Genomic DNA, 19,680 nt, shown 5'->3' with positions numbered 1-19,680 from the left:
AATAAATCATAGCTCTTAAGTTTTCACGGGACAATTCCATTTTCATCAGCAACTTGACGACTTCAAAAAACAATTGAAACCGAACCGTTACTTTTTTTCTATGTGGCCAGTGTGTTAAAATACTGAAACTTTAGAGATTATAAAATGGTACAATATGTGCCAAAATTAAGTTTGTAAGTTTTGGATTCCCGAAACTTTCAGTGCAGCCCTCGTATAAAGTAAACCTTTGCTAAAAATACAATAGTGGTAGATTTTTTTTGACATTCATAATTTAAGTGCTTGTTATAGCCTAATTGAATAAAGATATTTTGACTTTTTGACTTTTATTTTTGAATACATAAATATTCAAGTAACCTCTTATAATTGTATAAGGCTCCGTTTCCACCAGAGATGTGCAAGGATGTGTTGCAAGGGGTATTCCCTTGACTTGTCTAAAAATGTTTTGCCTAATTTCACTTTGTCTAACAACTTTTACTTGAATAGTTTGTCTAAAGTCAATTTGTATAATTTCAGTATTCATAATTTTAATTTTGTCGAATTTTCATTTTTACTAAATGATCATTTGCATAACTTGTTTTGGCGAATATTATTTTATCGAAAATTCACTTTGTCGATTCTTATTTTAACTAATCATCATATAGTCGAATAACGTTTTAACTAACATTAGATTGTCTAATATTGAATTATCATAATATTTGTTTTGCTTACTAACGTTATGCCTAATTTTAGTACCTCAATGTTTATTATAAAATAAGGTCAATTAGGTAGGTTAAAATTAAAATAAATTAATCCATAATATGCTAATAATGTGTTATTGGTATGTTAGAAAAACATATACATTCAGGGTAGGTACGACGACAGCGAAGCGAAAGGAGTTTAGGTAGAAATGAACAGTTAGAGTTATCGAAGAATTAGGCGAAACAGAAATTATTTATAATAATGCTTTTTATAAAATAACTCATTATGTAAATTAACAATTAGGTCAAATTATGCTACATTATGTTAAATATAATTAGGTTAGTCAAACATTAGGCAAAATGAAAATATGCTAAATGTATGTTAGACAAAAATTATATCAATCAAACGTTAACGAAATGTTTATACATGTGGGTTAATTTCTATCCTTAAGCACATATCTTTAGGCGAAACAAAGCGTTCCTCATTATCAAAATGAAACATAAGGTTAGGTAAATTAACAATCCTCGCACAGCACATCTCTAGGGAAACAGGTGAGCGGAGGAGGCAGAACCAATGAACACATCCTCGCACAGCACATATCTCTAGTCGAAACAGCTGAGCGGAGCGAGGCGAGGTAAATGAACACATCCTCGCACAGCACATATCTCTAGTGGAAACAGCTGAGCGGAGCGAGGCGAGGTAAATGAACACATCCTCGCACAGCACATAAGTATCTCTAGTGGAAACAGCTGAGCGGAGCGAGGCGAGGCAAATGAACACATCCTCGCACAGCACATATCTCTAGTGGAAGCAGCTGAGCGGAGCGAGGCAAGGTAAATGAACACATCCTCGCACAGCACATATCTCTAGTGGAAGCAGCTGAGCGGAGCGAGGCCAGGTAAATTAACACAACCTCGCACAGCATATATCTCTAGTGGAAACAGCTGAGCGGAGCGAGGCGAGGTAAATGAAAACAACCTCGCACAGCACATATCTCTAGTGGAAACAGCTGAGCGGAGCGAGGCGAGGTAAATGAACACATCCTCGCACATCTTTGGTGGAAGCGCAGCCTAAGGATGGATATTTAAGCATTTTGACCGCTCATCTTCCCACTATCCATGAGCTTTACGGTGAAGGAAAACATCGTGAAGAAACCGGCACGCACCAGCCAAGTAATTCAATGGTTTGTGGGAAGTTCCCAATCCGCATTGGGCCTGCATTGAAGCCCAAGGGGCCTCTTATTCCGAGAAGAGACCTGTGCCCTGTAGTCGGCAATACATTGTGCGAAATCACCAAAACTACTTACATTAAGAGCTGTAATATAACCATAGACGTACTTATAACAATCATTAACAAAGTCACACGTGCGAAAGGATTAAATTTACACACCAATTGCAAACAATGCATAAACATACGTAGGTACCAATACATCCAACTACCGCGAATAGTTTGTCAGTTGTATTGTTCCAACTTTAATTAACATCGCTTATAGTGGGGTTCATGTTGGACCAAAATTTTGACACGTGGCGTGTCCAACGATCCGATTAGATTTAGTGCCACGTGTACTGAAACTAAAACTTTGTGCGTGTCAATTTAAATTTACTTTTTCTGTAAGCGCTACCGCACGAAATATTTTGGTCAGTCTTATAGTCTTGCAGTAACATCGCTTGTGATATAATATTTAGCGGAGTATCTTTGTTATTTGAGTTTTTGAGAAGGACTAAGATTTAGTGAACTTTTTTAGCGTGCCAAGTAGTAACGTGCAGAAGAAGGGTTACGGATTAGCTCGAAACATGTCGAGCTAAACTCTATTTTAGACGTGAGTTATCCGTTTTGTTATCATTTAAAATGTAGCTAGTTTACTTCCGTACTTTAGTCAAAGTTTAGTCACGAGATGGTATATGATTTAACGATATGTTTTATCGGAACCGAAAACGGAACCAGATGTTTTCAATTTAGTTTATCGGAACCAGAAACGGGATCGGAACCGAAAATGGAACCGGAACCAGAATTAGAGTTTGTGTGATAGATGGACGAGATGTTAAGGGTAGGTCTACTAAACCTGAGGGTCTATTGCGTAACAATTCTGACACTCGCGATCACAATCAAATGATAGTTTTCACATACAAAAACTGTCATTAGATCGTGATCGCGAGTATCAGAAACGTTACATAATTAGCCTCCTGTTTTTTTTTATGTAGGTACGGGTCTCATGTCCAGTCGCCGCGGTAAGCATTGACATCCGATTCCGATATAACTTCCGTTTCAAAAGTAACGGAACCGGAACCAAAACGGATGTTTAGTATCAAACGGAAATTCCGAATTAACGGAAACGGTATCGGATCTCCGTAACATCCCTGGTTTTTACTATAACACTTTTACTATTATCTATTCAATATTTTAGACGTCAGTTATCTGTTTTGTTATCATTTAAAATGTAGTGTACTAAGTACGGAAGTACTTTAGTCACGAGATGGTATATATGATTTAACGATATGTTTTTATGATTATTTTTTTTTATTTTTTTTTCTGTGCATCCATGTCTCAGTTTGTATTTTCGATATGTTTTTACTATAACACTTATACTATACAATGTTATATTTAACACAATGATGATGGGAGATATTTCGTTGCTCACTGCTTCCACAAAATCTCGTTGTATGCGTTATTTTCGTTCGAATTTTGTTTAAGTCAGTGCCAAAATATGGGGCCCAAAAACAGTCAAGCGGGAGTTAGCGAGAAACTACCCATGGTAGAGTAAATTAAGGATGATCGCCACTACACCTCAAATGCTTATTAGCTATTTAGAAGCCATGCTAAAAAGTCGACAAGGTTTTTTTTTTAAAACTAACATTTTGTTAAAGAAATGTATTAATTTCTTTCTTTCTCTGCCCTTTAACCCAAAGGGAGGTGTTTACTAATTTAATACTTTGTTGTTAGGTACCGATAGAAGCGGCGCATCTTTACGATGCAGTGATACTGTGGGCCAGGGCGGCCACGGCGGCCATGCGGGCGGGGCTGCCGGCCACCGACGGCGCATCGTTGATACGGCTGCTGCGTCCTACCACCTACAGATCAGTCCAAGGATTTGATGTAAGTGTTACTATTCTATTTCCAGTGCAAGGTCCGCCCGGATTGCTACCACCATCTTGCTTGCTTGCCGTGAAGCAGCAGTGCTCGCAGTGTTGTGTTTCGGCGTGGAGAGTTAGACAGCCGGTGAAGTTAGTGACACTTGAGGTATCCCATCTTAGGCCTCTAGGTTGGCAACGCATCTGCATTAACCCTGGTGTTGCAGATGTTTATAAGCGGTGGTAATCTCTTACCATCAGGAGACCCATTTGCTCGTTTGCCATCCAGTTGAATAAAAAAATAAATAAATAAAGTCCAAACAACTTTATGTACATAGTAAAAAGTTATCACCGATTGGGTTCCATGTGATAGGCAGACCTAAGTAGGAGGAGATGGCGGGACAGTTTGGAGTTTGGACCGTTTCTGGTTAGCCTGGCAAGAGTTGGCCAAAAGTCTCTACAATTACGAGCGGAAGAAAAAAAGAGAAGGTTTTCGCCCAGCAGTGAGACACAATACAAGCTAAATAAATGAATAACCTAACCATATATTTTTTTAATTTTTAATACAAGCTCTTTTGCTGACTGTACTTGCATTGTCACCCAAACTACATTTGCACACCAAATTTCAAGTCGATGCTATTAATTGTTGAAGAGTTCCGTCCTGCGGAGACGATTCTGGCTAGACTAACAGGATGTCACGACTACATTATTGTATTGTCACGCGATATATAATTATTCTAAATTTCAAGTCAATCTGACAACTGAAAGTTGGTCAAATTTAACTTACAAGATTTGATTACAGACAGACAGACAACGGGACAGGTGAAACTAAATAAAAGCTTGCGAAAATACCATTCAGTGTAAAATTTACCAGCGATCGTAGTCATAAAATAAAGCGTAGCAGTTATAAAAATCAAACAACTGTTTGTTACAAGAAACTGTAAAAAAATGTAATTTAACAATTACTAGAAAAAAAGTCGTAACGCAGCCTAATCTTTCCATCTACCATTCTTATGTCCCGGGATTTACTCGGTTAAGGTAATGGATATAAAAGTCGAGGGTTCAGATTTACATAAACATAAGTTACTTTCATCCCAGTTTAATTCAGGGCTCGGCGTATATCGCCTTTTCGCTTTCTTGTCTCACTCTTGGTCAGAATTTAAGATAATATAGGAAGATTTTTGATTTAAATATTTTAATTTACTGATGAACAGCTTTACTTTGGCATTTACACTTTGATATATTAATTTACAAAGAGAGTTCTGTTTTCGTATGCATAATTTATTTCTTGTCCTGGTATTACGCCCGGGTTTTTATTTTAGGCAGTTGTCTCACCGCCGGCGAGGAAACGATTGGCTATCGACTATTTTCTCGCTCAAGAAACGAACAAAAGATATAAGATCCTGTGTGAGTAAAAGAGACACATATATTAATAGTTGATCGCTGGCGGTTCACACTGTCGGCGAGAACTCGCTCTTACATCATTTGTCGCAGCGACAAGAGCTATAAGACTCGCTGAGCTATAAAACTAGCTCAGCGATACTCGCTCAGCGCTGTTAGCTTGGGGGCCGCCCGGCTCGAGCGAGTAGAGCGAGTAATCGCCCGTCGTGCTCGAACAATCGCTTTTCACTGCTCGCTCACTCGTTTCTAGTTACTCGCTCTGCTCGCTTCTCGCTCATCGTCGGCGGTGGGACAAGTGCCTTAAGCTGTGGGCCGCTCGACGCGAGACGTCACTCAATGCCTTAACATTCGAGACTGAATTCGTAATCGTTTTCCATTGACTCTTGTTCTGTTATTTTTTTTTACTGTCGAAATTGTTGTTATATTTTTACTGTAGTTAAGTTACTCATTGTTACGTTTTCCGTTGTTTTTCGAAAGGATGGACTCCGGTCCAAGTACTTTTCGGTCAAAAGACGACTAATAAGTTGTCTCCCATAAAAACGGCTCTTTAATCGAAAAATAGAAAAAAATATGGTAACAACAGAACTTTGTGTAATATTTCTAGCGGGCCCATTACCTTGAAATCCCCTGAAAAGTCACTTTGACAATGACAAAACTTTGTTTACATTTTTTCCGTGGGATTAAAAATCTGGGTTTAGTTTAAACGAGTCATCGTAGTTTATACTTCATTTAATTTAGAATTAGAAACCACAATAACATTATATTGCGCCTGGTCAACTATTTGTTACCAAGCAAATAGTACAGTACAATAGTCTGGGAGCCGCAAAATAAAATTGTTTTAATGCCACTTTATTTGCGTGTCGTCAATTGTTACTCTAGTACAAATTGTAAAGAGATTACAGTTCACGAGCCGCAATATAATGTTGTTGTGGTTTCTTATTCTAAATTAAATGAAGTATAGTGGTTTGACATGGTTACTTTTAAGCTGAGGACCGTTGTTCCAACACGAGCTTGCACGTCTAAGTTTTTTGGAACTCATGTGCGATAGTATACTTAACTTATAAAATACTTTACTTACTTAATTTATGAAATAAAATCTAATAAGTATATTAAATTCTCGTGTCACAATGTTGTGATCAAACTCCTCAGAATCGGCTCGTCCGATTTTTATGTAATTTTTTGTGTATATTCGGTAGCTCTCATAGGACGTAAACTATTTTTCATACTTCTACCCGGACGGAGTCGCGGGCAACAGCTAGTATTATTATAATATTAATTTACTTATCGTAATTATCTATACGATAAGTCCCGTAAATTAAACTCATTCACAACCTAGCTTGAATTATTAAATAAGGGCATTTAATGGTGATTTTCCACCGTGACATACAAATTTCAATTCTCGTCTCGCCTCATCTCGTCTCGCCTCGCCGGTGGACAACCACCTTTAACCCGGTATCGTCTCTAACTTTCAGAACTTGACACCGTCAATCATTAAATTTCACCACAAATAGCCGTAAAAAAACAAAACTCTTCCTTTACTACCAAGACCGTGTTACCAGGGGCTAAGTTGATTGACCTTGCCTATGCCAACGACAGCTCATAGGTACTCATTGAACCCACGCAATCAGCCCGTCAATACTAATTTGTAAGAGCACTCGTTCCCAAACTTTTAGTTTGCGTCGCAATTACAGGGGGCTACGAAATTCAAAAATCGAAGTGCTTATCGTGCCGTCCTTCTCACTCTCGTATTAAATAATATTAGCGTGAGCGGGACGACAAGATACGAAGTTGGAATATTGCACTTCGTAGTATAGGGCCAGGCTTTGTATTTCGCCACGGCATCCTTACTTTCAGGGAGACGTTCTACTTCAGTCAGCCTCAATTCCCATCAAAATGGCGAAGGGGAAGGTCGCATTGAGAGATAAATAAATTGATATGGAGTGGTTTATCACCTAAACATCTCATGGCGTAAGTGAATTTAGTGACGAAAAGACAATACCGTAAATTAAATATAACTTAATCGAACTGGAATTTATTTGAAGAAGGCGACCTGAAAATTCATAGAAATGGTTAATATTTTTTTTTAAGATAAAGCTTGGAATAGGTTCATCAAAGACTGGGGCACACAGGAAATGAAGCAAGCTTTTGGATATAATTATTTTATAATATAATATTCCAAATATTTTAGACCTCCAGGGTAATTCGTTATTTATTTAAGTATTGTACGAGCGTACATAAAGATAATTAAAACGATGAGTTTTTTGGAAGCTTATAATGAGAATAAAGTACAAAATTATTAAAACACGCGTGTGGTCGGTCTGGCTGTTAGCGGCGAATGTTCATGTACGGTGCTCGATGCCGGCGGCGCGGGGCAGCCTTCACCCCCGCTGTCGCCTGATGACGTAGCTTGCGCGGGCGCAAACAAGTATGAATAGTTTACATTTACCGAAAGTCAGTTCGAGGCTAATAGTTTCAAAGTTTGTTTGGTAAATAGTGTTTGCTTCAACACCTAGGGTACCGACTACCGACGTCGTTTAGGTACCACGCGTTGAATAAAAAAAAATGCGAATTAATTATATTTCTGTAATACCTAACATAGACGCTCCATCCTCCATTTATTATACCTAATGAAACCCTAAAATTATTTTTTTGCAATGTCAAAAGACTTGAAACTTTTGGTTGTGGTGGAATGTCGAAGCGTTTAATTAAAGATTAATGCCCTCCATTAATCGTTGGGGTTTAATCATTAGTTTATTATTTGGGCACTTCAAAGATTTCGACGTGTCATTAAATTTAATAATACACCCATGTATGTATGCTATTAAATAGTTTGGTACGGTGACCTTCGTATCTACAAAATGTTAATTAAATACTTACTCGTAAATGAAACCTCAGACACCCCAAAAGTATTTTTTCATTTTAAGTTAGTTGATTGCATTTCTTTTCGAATATTTTCATTGTTTCAAAAAATATTCGTATGTTTTGCAAAGGCGATTCCTCGATTTCTCATAATTTATTTTTACAAGGCTTTATTTAACTTGTAGTGTACTCGTATGTAACTATGTTTGTTCGGGCAGGATCTTGCAACTTAATTTTGAAGCAGATATCCTCAACCGATTGAGGTGAAATTTTACATTTATTTTTATATTTATTACAATATGTAAGTCAGGTGACAATACAATATTGCAGTACCATGGTACTGATCTAATGATGGAGATCGACAGTGCCCGTAGGAACAACTCGACTCAATCCTATCTTATTTGGACTCGTTTGATTTGTTTTGCCGAGTAATTGAGAAACTGTACAAAGAAAAGTACAGTCAGCAATGAAGCTTGTCACGAAAATGACATTTTTGAAAATGGCATTTTAGTTTATTAGGTAATTAAATTAATGTCATGGTTTAGTTACATAAATACGTTACTTTAACGTCCTTTAAAAAAAGCCTGACTGCCCTGGCTACACACTGTATAATATAATAATAACATAATATATTCCCACACATCAGGCCATTATTTCACTTTCAAACGCTTCAAAAATATTGAATTAGAGTTCAATCGATATATTATTTATAATCGATAACATAAACCAAATATCGATAACTTTATCGACATCATCCGCGCACTACTTTGGAGAGGTCAAGTACGATCGAGTAGCGAACATTCTGGTGGGGCAAAATCAACTTTATCGCTTTAAGATTAAGTTTGTTTCTGTTTGGTATAACACATAACATGTCTTACGAGAAACAGAGAATTACAAATTATTGAAAATAAAATAAAATAAGACTAGCCGATGATAGGAAACACAACCATAGCGTTAACGTTTTTGGTGCGGCTATAGTTTTTGCACTCTAAAACAGCGCAATAAGAAACTAACGTTACTAACTGAAACTACCGTGAGACTCACTCATATTAAAGCTAAACTCGATTTAGGACGTGAGTTATCCGGGTCAATATATTTGATATAAGGCATTTTGTTAAGAATTTCATTTTTTTTATTTAATAATGGCATTCACACAAGTGTCACGCACAAGCGCAAGCGGCGAACTGAGGCGCGGCACGCCCCCTTATCACTTCTACTCTTTTTTATTGTTCTGTGGATTGAACCCTCGTTTATTTCAAAGGTTTTACAGCAAATTATTCTTCAGGGTTGTCGAAAATGAGGTAGGTTGGGCCTTTCCTTTTTAACAAATGAAAGGCTGTTTCTAAGAGTGGCAAGCTTTATGGGTGTGTGTCTGATATATTCCGCCATGAAGCCTTATACCGACGCACAAATAAAAAACATTTCGCTGGAGTATCAATGCATAATATGCCATCATTGATCAACAAAGCGCGAAATTATTAAAAATAGCGGGGCTCTAGGGGTTGAACTTTATTTTACTTGGTACGTAATGAGATAATAATTAATATATTATGTAATGATAGATGTTATTTTTGTTGTGATGTAGTGTTTTTTATGTCAATAAATTTTGTACCTAAGTTTGAGTTTGTTTGATTTGATATCATATTATATCTCTCCTGTCGGATTTCGGCTACAGCGACTACTAAAACTATTGGACGAGAGGGCTAAGGTTGTTCGCCCGTTCATGTATATGACTGCAATAGCCAATTTTGTTGGAAAACGTGCGCAAACAGTGGCAGCACGTAAGGACACCGTCAACGTAGTGGTAAAAGATGGCTGTGGGTGGCTTAGCCTTGAGGGCGCCACGTTTCATGTCCAGATCAGACCGCCTCTGTACGCTTAGTGTATTTCCCCGTTCACAAAGTACGTCTCGATCGCGTTCGCGTTAAAATCTCAATTTGTATGGAAACACGGACAGCGCCTCTAGTGGAAAGTTTGCGCAACAACTTTTGTGAGTGTAGGTTTGCTACGTAAACTATTTCGTCCGCGTATCGTAACGAAAACGGGTGACGACGCCGCACCGTGGACATGTGGCGGCTACGTATCGACGATCGAACGCTCGATTTACGTCTTCGAATAGTAAACGAATGAATTGTGAAAACGCCACACTAGAGGCACTGATAGATTTGATATAACTGTAAAATTACTGTAAGTATATGTATAATACTACATTTGATATACTTAATTTGATTTACTCGATTGTTTTACAAAGTAATCTTAATCTAATCTACCCGAATACATGTCATTATATCATATTTATGACTTAATAATCTTGTATAATTTACATCTTGAGCAAAGCAAATTATGTCAATCAGTACCTGGGCGACTGAGCTTTGCTCGGGCTAAAACTCGATAACAAGCGTTTTCAAGAGATAAGACCAAGCTAGATCGATTTTTCGTCCCCGAAAACCTCTACATACAAAATTTCATCAAAATCTTTGGAGCCGTTTCCGAGATTCCCGAAATATATATATGCGGACGAGAGCGGAGAGGGGAGATGAGATAATGATGAGGGATGGAATGAGAGTACCTCCGTCTCGCTGTCAGGATGCGTTCATGATGTATGTAGGTGCTTGAGTGAGAGCTTCAATAATAACTTCTTTTGGAGCACAGTAGTTTTATTTCACCAGCCGATAATAATTAAATTACAAAACCAATCGGAGTTTATCCAGAGCTAATCGACAGACGAACTGACATAATTATTAGCCAGGTGTTGTCGTTCCTAGTCCGAAGTAGAATGACCTTCCGGCCAACGAGCCCATCCACGTGCACCGCAACCGGTAGGTAGTTACGTCACGTTCGATGTTGTAGGTAATAGTCAATTGACAATCCTATAAGCCTTGATTATTGTAATCCACGATATATATATACAAGAATATATAAGTAATATACAAGAATTGCTAATTTAAAGGAATTGCTAATTTAAATAATATACAAGAATTGCTAATTTAAAGGTATATAAAGGTAGATAGATTATAGTTAGGTACTAAATTATATTGTTATCTCTTTCGAGCCGCACCCTTTAATTATCTTGCGTTACTAAGTAACACCGGCACCGATGTACTTAATAGAAGCCTAGAATATAATAACTGTCGACGCGGGGCAAATTAACTCATCTTGAAACATTTTCGGTAATACCTCGTGCCATTTAGCTGTTGCTTGAGGCTTCAAGTTTCTTGAAGCTGTTCAAAGACAATTACAACAAACATTTGGAGATGAGGCAATTCAATCTGAGTTAGATCTTAGTCACAATCATAACATTGTCTAACGCACTGACGTTCTTTCTCATTATCTCTTTCACTGACGTGCTTGATCGCATTGATTATCTCTTTATTGACTATAGTAACGTAATTGACAAGAAATTGAAGTATGTATTTATTAAAATCTTTTATTGTACAAAATAAGTGACAAATACAATTGGTTAATAAATTTTTCGTGATACAACAAAATGTTATTTCCTTTTTTGTTTTTCTTTTATTTGTAAAAATGTCACGAATAAATGTTTTTCTTTCTTTCTTTATTTCTTTAAACATTGAAATATATGTACAAAGGCGAACTTATCCCTTTAAGGGATCTCTACCAGTCAACCTTTGAGTGAATGAGAGGAGCATTCAGTTAGGGACAGACAAAAAGTGAGTTTAAAAAATAAATTGGGTAGTGAAAGCTACAATACAATGCTTGTGTGTTAGACAAGGTTAAGGTCTTTGGTCCCTGTACCTACTACAAAAATCACTTGCTTATAAATCGACATAATTGATTACACAGATTTTCATTTTTATTAAATGGTATGTCACGGATTGAATTTAAAAAATTGACCCTCGCTCTGTCTAATGATCTTTGTTCGTGAAATGTAGTTGTCATTCCTGAATAATACTACCTTATGCCAATGCAAAAACGGGTATGTTCATTAAAATTTGCTTGCTTCTTAAACTTTTACGCTTAAAGTACACAACCAATGGAATTTTGGTATGGTTTGGGATGGACTCTTATCCAGGAAAATTGTATAGTTCGTACCGTATTATTCTATTGCTAATAACATAATAACATTCGTTATTATTACAAAAGCTATTGCCTTTGACTCCGTCTGCGCAGAATTTGATTAGAATTAGATTTTCTCTCTAGATAAACTATCCTATTTCCATTCCAGAGCCTCACAACATCTTAATCAGCGGTTTAAGCGTAAAGAGGTACAGACAGATTTCCGGCACACATTATCTATTGATTTATAGTTTTTACTAGCTGTTGCCAGCGACTCCGTCCGCATGGAATTCGTTTATCCCTATCCCGCGGGAACCATGCAATTTTCCGGGATAAAAACTACCCTATGTCCTTTCCCGGGACTCAAAATATCAGTATACCGAATTACATATAAATCAGTTCAGTAGTTTGGACGTGATGAGGTAACAAACGAACAGACGGACTTGCATACTTTCGCATTTATAATATTAGCGGGATAATATTAGTGGGATATATATTGGTGGTATATAATTATTAGTGGGATATAAAATTAGCGAGACATAATTTTAGTGGTATATGAATTTAGTGGAATATATATATTAGTGGAATGTAATATTAGCGTGATATATATTAGTGGGATACTATTAGTGGGATATATATTGTTGTTGTTGTTGTCCTATGGTACCCCAGTGGTACAAAGGGCCTAGGGGATATATATTAGCGAGACATAATATTAGTGGTATATGATATTAGTGGAATATAATATTAGCGGGATATAATATTAGGGGATATAATATTAGTGGGGTATAATTAGTACTCGTAGGATATAATATTAGTACTCATAGGATATAATATTAGTGGGGTGTAATATTAGCGGGATATATATTAGTGGGAAATATATTAGTGGGATATAATTATTAATGGAATTTCATCTTAGTTCAGCGGTTTAAGCGTGAAGAGGTAACAGACAGACTGGCACTTATTATCTATTGATTTATATTTTTTATCAAATCTCTCAAAATCTATGTTCAGGTACACATGGACAGCGCGGGTGACGCCGAAGGCAACTTCACGGTGATCGGGCTGGTGGAGGACCCCTCAGCTCCTGGCGGTTGGAGCGCCCGCCCCGTTGCCACCTTCCGTTATGCCAACTCTTCGGACAAGCTGCCGGTTCGTGAGAATTGCACGTTTCTTTGTAGACCGGGGCAAACTAATAGATGCTGCTAAGTTTCTCCATCCCACTACTCTTAACCGTCTTTCACCCTCATCACCTCAATAGCTGACAGTCTACTACACGCACGGTGAAAATTAGGAATCAGCTTGCTCACACCAGTATTTTCGGACCGGTACCACTTGGGGATCTTCATACAATGAGCCAACTCATCTCTCAAAGTTATGGATGTCCTTGGGTGGCAGTGATTGCTTTCCATCAGGTAACCCGCCTGCTGGTTTTGCCCCCTATCATACGAGTATATAAAAAAATTTGTACCTAACTTAATTTACTCAATAATATGCGGTGAAAGAGGGTACCCATCTGGCATAACCTTGTTTGCCCGAAACAGGAATTGCTAACAGGAAAGTAGATTAGGTTAGGTACGGTTATAACTGCGACCCTACACAGAACTTCCACCCTTACTCAAATCACACAACCGTAAATAATATTCAAAGAAATAAAATTCACCCACCTATGTTTTTTTACATCAAACATAAGTTTGCAAAACACACCTTGTAATTTATGCAACTGTATCGTAATAGGGTCCTATCCTATTTACGTACAGTAATATCCTAATTACGTAGGTACAGTTGTATACAATATTTTATCTACACCCATTTCCATATATTAAATCCTCTATCACCTTGTTCCGCGAACCATTGAGTGACCTGCTTTGCAACGAGAACTATTGTCTGCCCCACGACTTGCGCCCGATGCGCGCCCGACGACCTGCGCCTGCTTGTGCGCGGCCCGCCACCGCACTGGTACTGTACTGATGTATGAAATAGATTTCTGTATCGTAATAATGACCATTACGATGCAGCCGTGTTCTTAATAGAATCCAATGTCTGAAGAGCTTGTCATTATCTATGGTTTTTGAACGCATAATGGAGGGTTTATTATATCCTCAATTATGCGATAGTGATAATGATAATGGTCATTACGATACAGAAATCTGTATCGCCGCGACCACGTGCAGCAGCACGTCGTCGCGCGCGCAGCGGGCGCAGCTCGTGGGGCAGACATACCTACCTAGTTCTCGTTAATGCAGGTTATTCTCAATGGTTCTTGAACACATAATAGAGGATTTAATATATGGATATAGATTGTCCTTGCTCGTTTGCCATCCAGTTGAATAAAAAAAAAGATAAAATATTGTATGCAACTGTACGTAATTAGGCCTTAAAACACTCATGTGACCCTGTTATGACCCTACGTGAACCCACACTCGTGTTTTAAGGACCCCTATTACGATACAGTTGCATAAAATACTATTATTTTATAGTCTAGTATGATGTTTCGTACGCGCGAATTGACCATTTTATCACTAACATTACATTCAGCTTCCTTATTACAAAATACCTGTATGCGGTGGCGATAAGGACAAATTACGTGCCGATGTAACTAAATTAATTATTGTTGCATGATATTCACATTTTGCGAGTCAAACAATTTGAAGATGAGGATTAAAGCTGGGTTTAACATTGTCCGAAAAAAATATTTTCTTACTCCTGCCAGCGGATAAAGTGCTTTTTTATGTAGAATGAATATTTTATGCAAACATTCTAAATTTTGCGCCCGATGGACATCGAAAGTATTATTTAAAAAAATATCATTAAAGTCTTAGTGCTCCAAAACATTTAATGTTAATTAGGGTTAAAGAAAATAAATAAATATCATGGGACACTTCACATCAATTGACCTAGTCCCAAACTAAGCAAAACTTGTACTATGGATACTAGGCAACCGATAAACATACTTATATAGATAAATACATACTTAAATACATATTGAACATCCAAGACCTGAGAACAAACATTCGTATTATTCATACAAATATCTGTCCCGGCCGGGAATCGAATCCGGAACCTCAAGCTTCATAGTCAGGTTCTCTAACCACTTGGCCATCCGGTCGTCAACCTATTGAAAAAAAAAAATTATATAATTCTATAGTAAGTCAGTGCAATAAAAAGATAGGTAGCCATTAAAAAATCCGTTTCTATTATATAAATTGCCGTAGCCGAAAATACTATAGGGCCACTGCCGGTTGCCCTAGAAACTTGAAATTTGGTATGAAGGTGGCTCTTATATCACGACCAATAAAAAAATCTGAAAATCTTAAATTATTATGTCTTTGTTAATGACCATATAAAATGACTCCATACTGCGTACATTTTGCTTAGGAGGGGCTCTGCTAACACTGGATCTTCCTAGATACCTACCAACAAATTTGTACAAATAATATCCCTCAGGTTTTTTATCTAAAATGTTTTTTTTTAATTAAAAAACCGGCCATATGCGAGTAATTACGCGACGTAATTGAATATATGTACCAGAATTTGCATGTGTCAAGATCTTTAATCCATCACACTAATAATTCACAGTCAAAACAACACAATCCGTTTACACTTACCGTACTATTATTAGGGCGTCAAGGGCTCTTGCCCTGATACGAGATTTTTCACAATAATATTGCTTGCCCGTTGAACCGCATAGAATTATGTTTTTGATATAATAGGCAAAGGACCCATAACAGAATCCGGAAGATTATGAACCCTTGGCTTTGAGTGGACAACAACGGCAGAAGCTTTCTTTATCATTATGGTTTCGGATTACCGTTTTCACATAAAAGAGCAATATATGGCATGTGATTTATTTATTAAATTACTTTTACTTGTACTAGACTAACCTAGCACGTATTTGTTTTATGTTAGACTATTAAAGAAATTGGTTATGCCCAGCAATATGTAGTTGAGGAAAAAAAATAGTAATACAAAGGTATCACCCAGGTACTTAGACCAGTTACGTGATTAAGTTTCCTAGTGCATGCGTGCTTGCAAAGAGACTTCCTTTGCCTCACAAATTATCTACTATATTAAAGATATTTTTTGGAAATGTGACAGATTTCAAAATTGGACATTCCCTCTCCTTTGTTTCTGAAATTACTAGAACAAAATTGTTGAAAAAAAAAATACAGAATGTAGTCCTTTACTTCTTGCAGGAAAATCTATAAGAAAGTGGCGTTTAAATATGGGGGCAGGGTTTACTAACATTTGGCAAACAACGTTTAACAAATGATCATTTCAAAAACAACGTTTCGCAAACTATTCATTTCGCAACCACTTTATATCACAAACTGCTCATATTACAAATGAACATTTGATAAAATATACTTTTAACAAACTTGTCACTTTAAAAACTCATCATGTGATAAATCATAATTTAAAAAATATCGATGGTGTTGAAAGTTTCTCGATGAGGGCTAAAACGTAGATGTCGCTAGTGTCGCTGTTTAAGTTTTTTTTTTTTATTCAACTCCTACGTCTCCTGACCCCCTGAAGTCCTGAGTCCTGAAGTGACTGAATAAGAAACAAACAAGCTGAGATATGTGGTGCATAGGAGAAATTTGTGTCTGTACTCCTGTCCAGTGGTGGTGTAGGGGTATAGCACGCAGCGCGGAATGCTGAGGACCTGGGTCTATTCCCAGCGCTGGTCTCTTTTTCTGGTTTTTCTGTGCATCTATGTTTAAGCTTGTTTTCGTATCTCTATTAACGTGAAAGATCTAACATATACGAAATCTACATTATTTGGGTTCGTCTTTGACGTCTCTAAAAACGTGTCGAGGTTTTCTTTGATGCCAAATATCTCGAAGACAATGAACTTTGAAGTAAATATGGGATACTATATATTGCTTAAAGCCGTTGTTGTTAATATAATAAGCTACAAAAAACAGAAAACTAAGGAATTCAGATTGAAGGTCATTGGGGCATTACTACTACTACCACTATTACTACCACCACTACTACTACTACTACTACTACTGGTTTACTAATGTTCCGGCGAATAACGTTTGGCAACCTGTTTCATTTCGCAACTTTTCATTTCCCAACTGTTTAATATTTCTGAAACTGTAAATATTTCAGGATTTTTATAAAACTAACCTAACCTAACCTAAAGGGTTCTACACGATGGCCCTGAAATAAATCCTGAAATATTTACAGTTTTATAGTTTGCGAAATGAAACAGGTTGCCAAACGTTACGTTGCAAAAAGGCAGTACTCGACTACTACTACTACTACTACTACTACTACTACTACTACTACTACTACTACTACTACTACTACTACTACTACTACTACTACTACTACTACTACTACTACTGTACTAGTACTGAGCTGATGCTAGAATAAACGTGTAACCGATATCTAATTTAAACAGGAACTGGTGGGCAGCAGCAACATAGCATGGCTTAACGGTGAACCTCCGGCTGCCGAGCCCCCCTGCGGCTTCGACGGGGTCAAATGCTCGCTGCCCCACGACCCCGGGGTTTTGTCGGCGGTCGCTGCGGTCGCTGCCGCCGCCTTGTTGGCAGCGGCGCTGCTGCTGAGGCACTACCGATACGAACAGAAGCTCGCGAGCGTGCTCTGGCGCATTGAAGCGAAGGATCTCACGTTCATACCGGCGTTCAATGACGGTGACAAGGTAAAAAATTCAATCATGTCGTTTTTTTGCCAATTTTTCTTATACAATAGTCTGTTAGCAAGGTAAGTAAATTATGTGAATGAAATAGAAATAATGTTTTTGTTCATGATATTAAGTATTCTAGCGGATTAAGAGCAGGAAAATGCAATTACTGAAGTTTTCCTCGATAGCTATTTGAACTCCAAAGTTGGACACTTGTCCAAAATTAGTTTATTTTGCAAATTGTTTTAGGTATAGTATTTTACGCAACTGCTGTATAAGTATATAAAGGTCTTAAAACGCGAGTTGGCGTAGGTAACGATATACATTTGTAATTTGATATTTCGTTTATGCTTAGTTTTTTTTATTCAGGCTAACTTGCCAGTGGCGCGATCACTTTTAATACTTTTATGAGAAACAACACTTAATGAAAAATGCTTAATTTAGGACTAAATAATAGGTTCCTAGTAAAATATAATATTATTTGTTTACTTTGTTTTATTGTTGAACGATTATTGGTTTGTAATAAAAATGTTGTGAAATAATTTCAATATAATGTTGGTAATACTGTATTTATTCAAAATAGAGGTTAGGAATCCTGAATTTAAAAAATTAACTGACAAAGGAAGGTCATTGAACTGTATTATTATGAATTTCAAAGCAATCCATAAGTGTGCTTTTATGAGCCATAGAGTCATAGACTTTTTCCCGGACTTATTAGTATATCATTGTATTCGTGTTTGTGGACATTTAACTGTCAAATAAAAGTACAGGAATAGAAAAAAACTATAAGAATTGATACAGAATGTTACAAAATACCCCTAAAGGAAAAAGGGGGTAAATAGTTAAAGAGTAGTAATACATAGTTTTTAAATAATGGCCTCTTCTTAGAATGAGAGGGATTGGGCCGTAGTTCCCACGCAGGCCCAATGCGGATTGGGAACTTCACACACACCATTGAATTGCTTCGCAAGTCGTGCCGGTTTCCTCGCGATGTTTTCCTTCACCGCAAAGCTAGTGGTAAATTTCAAACGTAATTTCGCACTTGAATTTAGAAAAACTCCTTGAGATACTCTGCTTGAGAGGCGATAGGTCAAAGCACCACAGTTTAAATGGGAGTATAAACTCCTTAAATCAAACTCTATCATAAATGACATAAAGTTTGATGTTTTTAAATCAAAAATTTAACTTGGGCGTTTGTAGGTTATAGCACACACAATAAGAAAAGTCTGATTTTTTTGTGGCAAATCAGTAATGTGCTGTAGTGTACAATTCCTAAATTCAAAACATTTATCAGCAATGAGCCTTTATTTCATGTTATAAAAATACACACAGAGACTTTATGCTACAAGTACCTACACGTTATTGTTACCTACCTATCTTACAACTAAGTACAATTTGTTCCAAAGTTTAGCAGAGATTTCCTTGAATTCTATTTGTATTTGGTTCAATGTTTTTCCAAGAGTAAAAGACCAGGCGTTTTTGGATATTTTCTTGAGGCTTAGGGGCTGTTTCCCCATCCATTGATTAGTGTTAATTGAGGGTTAAATGTGATGCCGCCTCTATTTGTTTTGTTCGAATAGACGGAGACGGCATCACATTCAACCGTCAGTTAACACTAATCAATGGGCGGTGAAAATGCGATTTTGCTCACTGGATTCTCATAGCAAAACCTGGCTGTTTGAGGTGCTGAGGTGAAATAGTTATTTGTGTCACAAGCAAAATAAAATATTTACGGCGAGCGCGTACATTGAATCCAGAATTAGCGAAAATTCTACAGTAGAATCCTGAGCGTCCGACGGACTTTTGCTCATTCAGAGTGACACACCGTACCAGAATGCAAAATAAAATCTGTTCAAAAATTTGAAATTGAACAGAAAAGTTGCAAAGTTACTTCTCTCGTCAGGGAAGAAAAGTTACTTTTCTGAAAAAGAGGTGTGAAAAATAATTGGTTCAAAAACTTGTAAAAAAAAATATAAAGGATGGTATTTTCTTTTTATTATT

General features: G+C 37.1%; 1 protein-coding gene across 1 annotated transcript in view; it reads left to right on the top strand.

Annotated features, from left to right (window-relative positions):
- Positions 1-19,680, top strand: part of LOC141428853 (guanylate cyclase 32E-like) — a 239,106-nt gene that overhangs the window by 162,548 nt on the left and 56,878 nt on the right. Inside the window, exons 10-12 of the mRNA XM_074088889.1 lie at positions 3,619-3,771; positions 13,035-13,172; positions 17,434-17,697. Of these exons, the coding sequence (XP_073944990.1) occupies positions 3,619-3,771; positions 13,035-13,172; positions 17,434-17,697 (555 nt within the window). The remainder of the gene's footprint in view (positions 1-3,618; positions 3,772-13,034; positions 13,173-17,433; positions 17,698-19,680) is intronic.

Source organism: Choristoneura fumiferana, chromosome 6 (assembly GCF_025370935.1).
Source record: "Choristoneura fumiferana chromosome 6, NRCan_CFum_1, whole genome shotgun sequence".
NCBI classification, from domain to species: Eukaryota; Metazoa; Arthropoda; class Insecta; order Lepidoptera; family Tortricidae; genus Choristoneura; species Choristoneura fumiferana.
The sequence above is the reverse complement of the archived record's forward strand: the minus strand, read 5'-3'. Positions and strand labels throughout refer to the sequence as shown.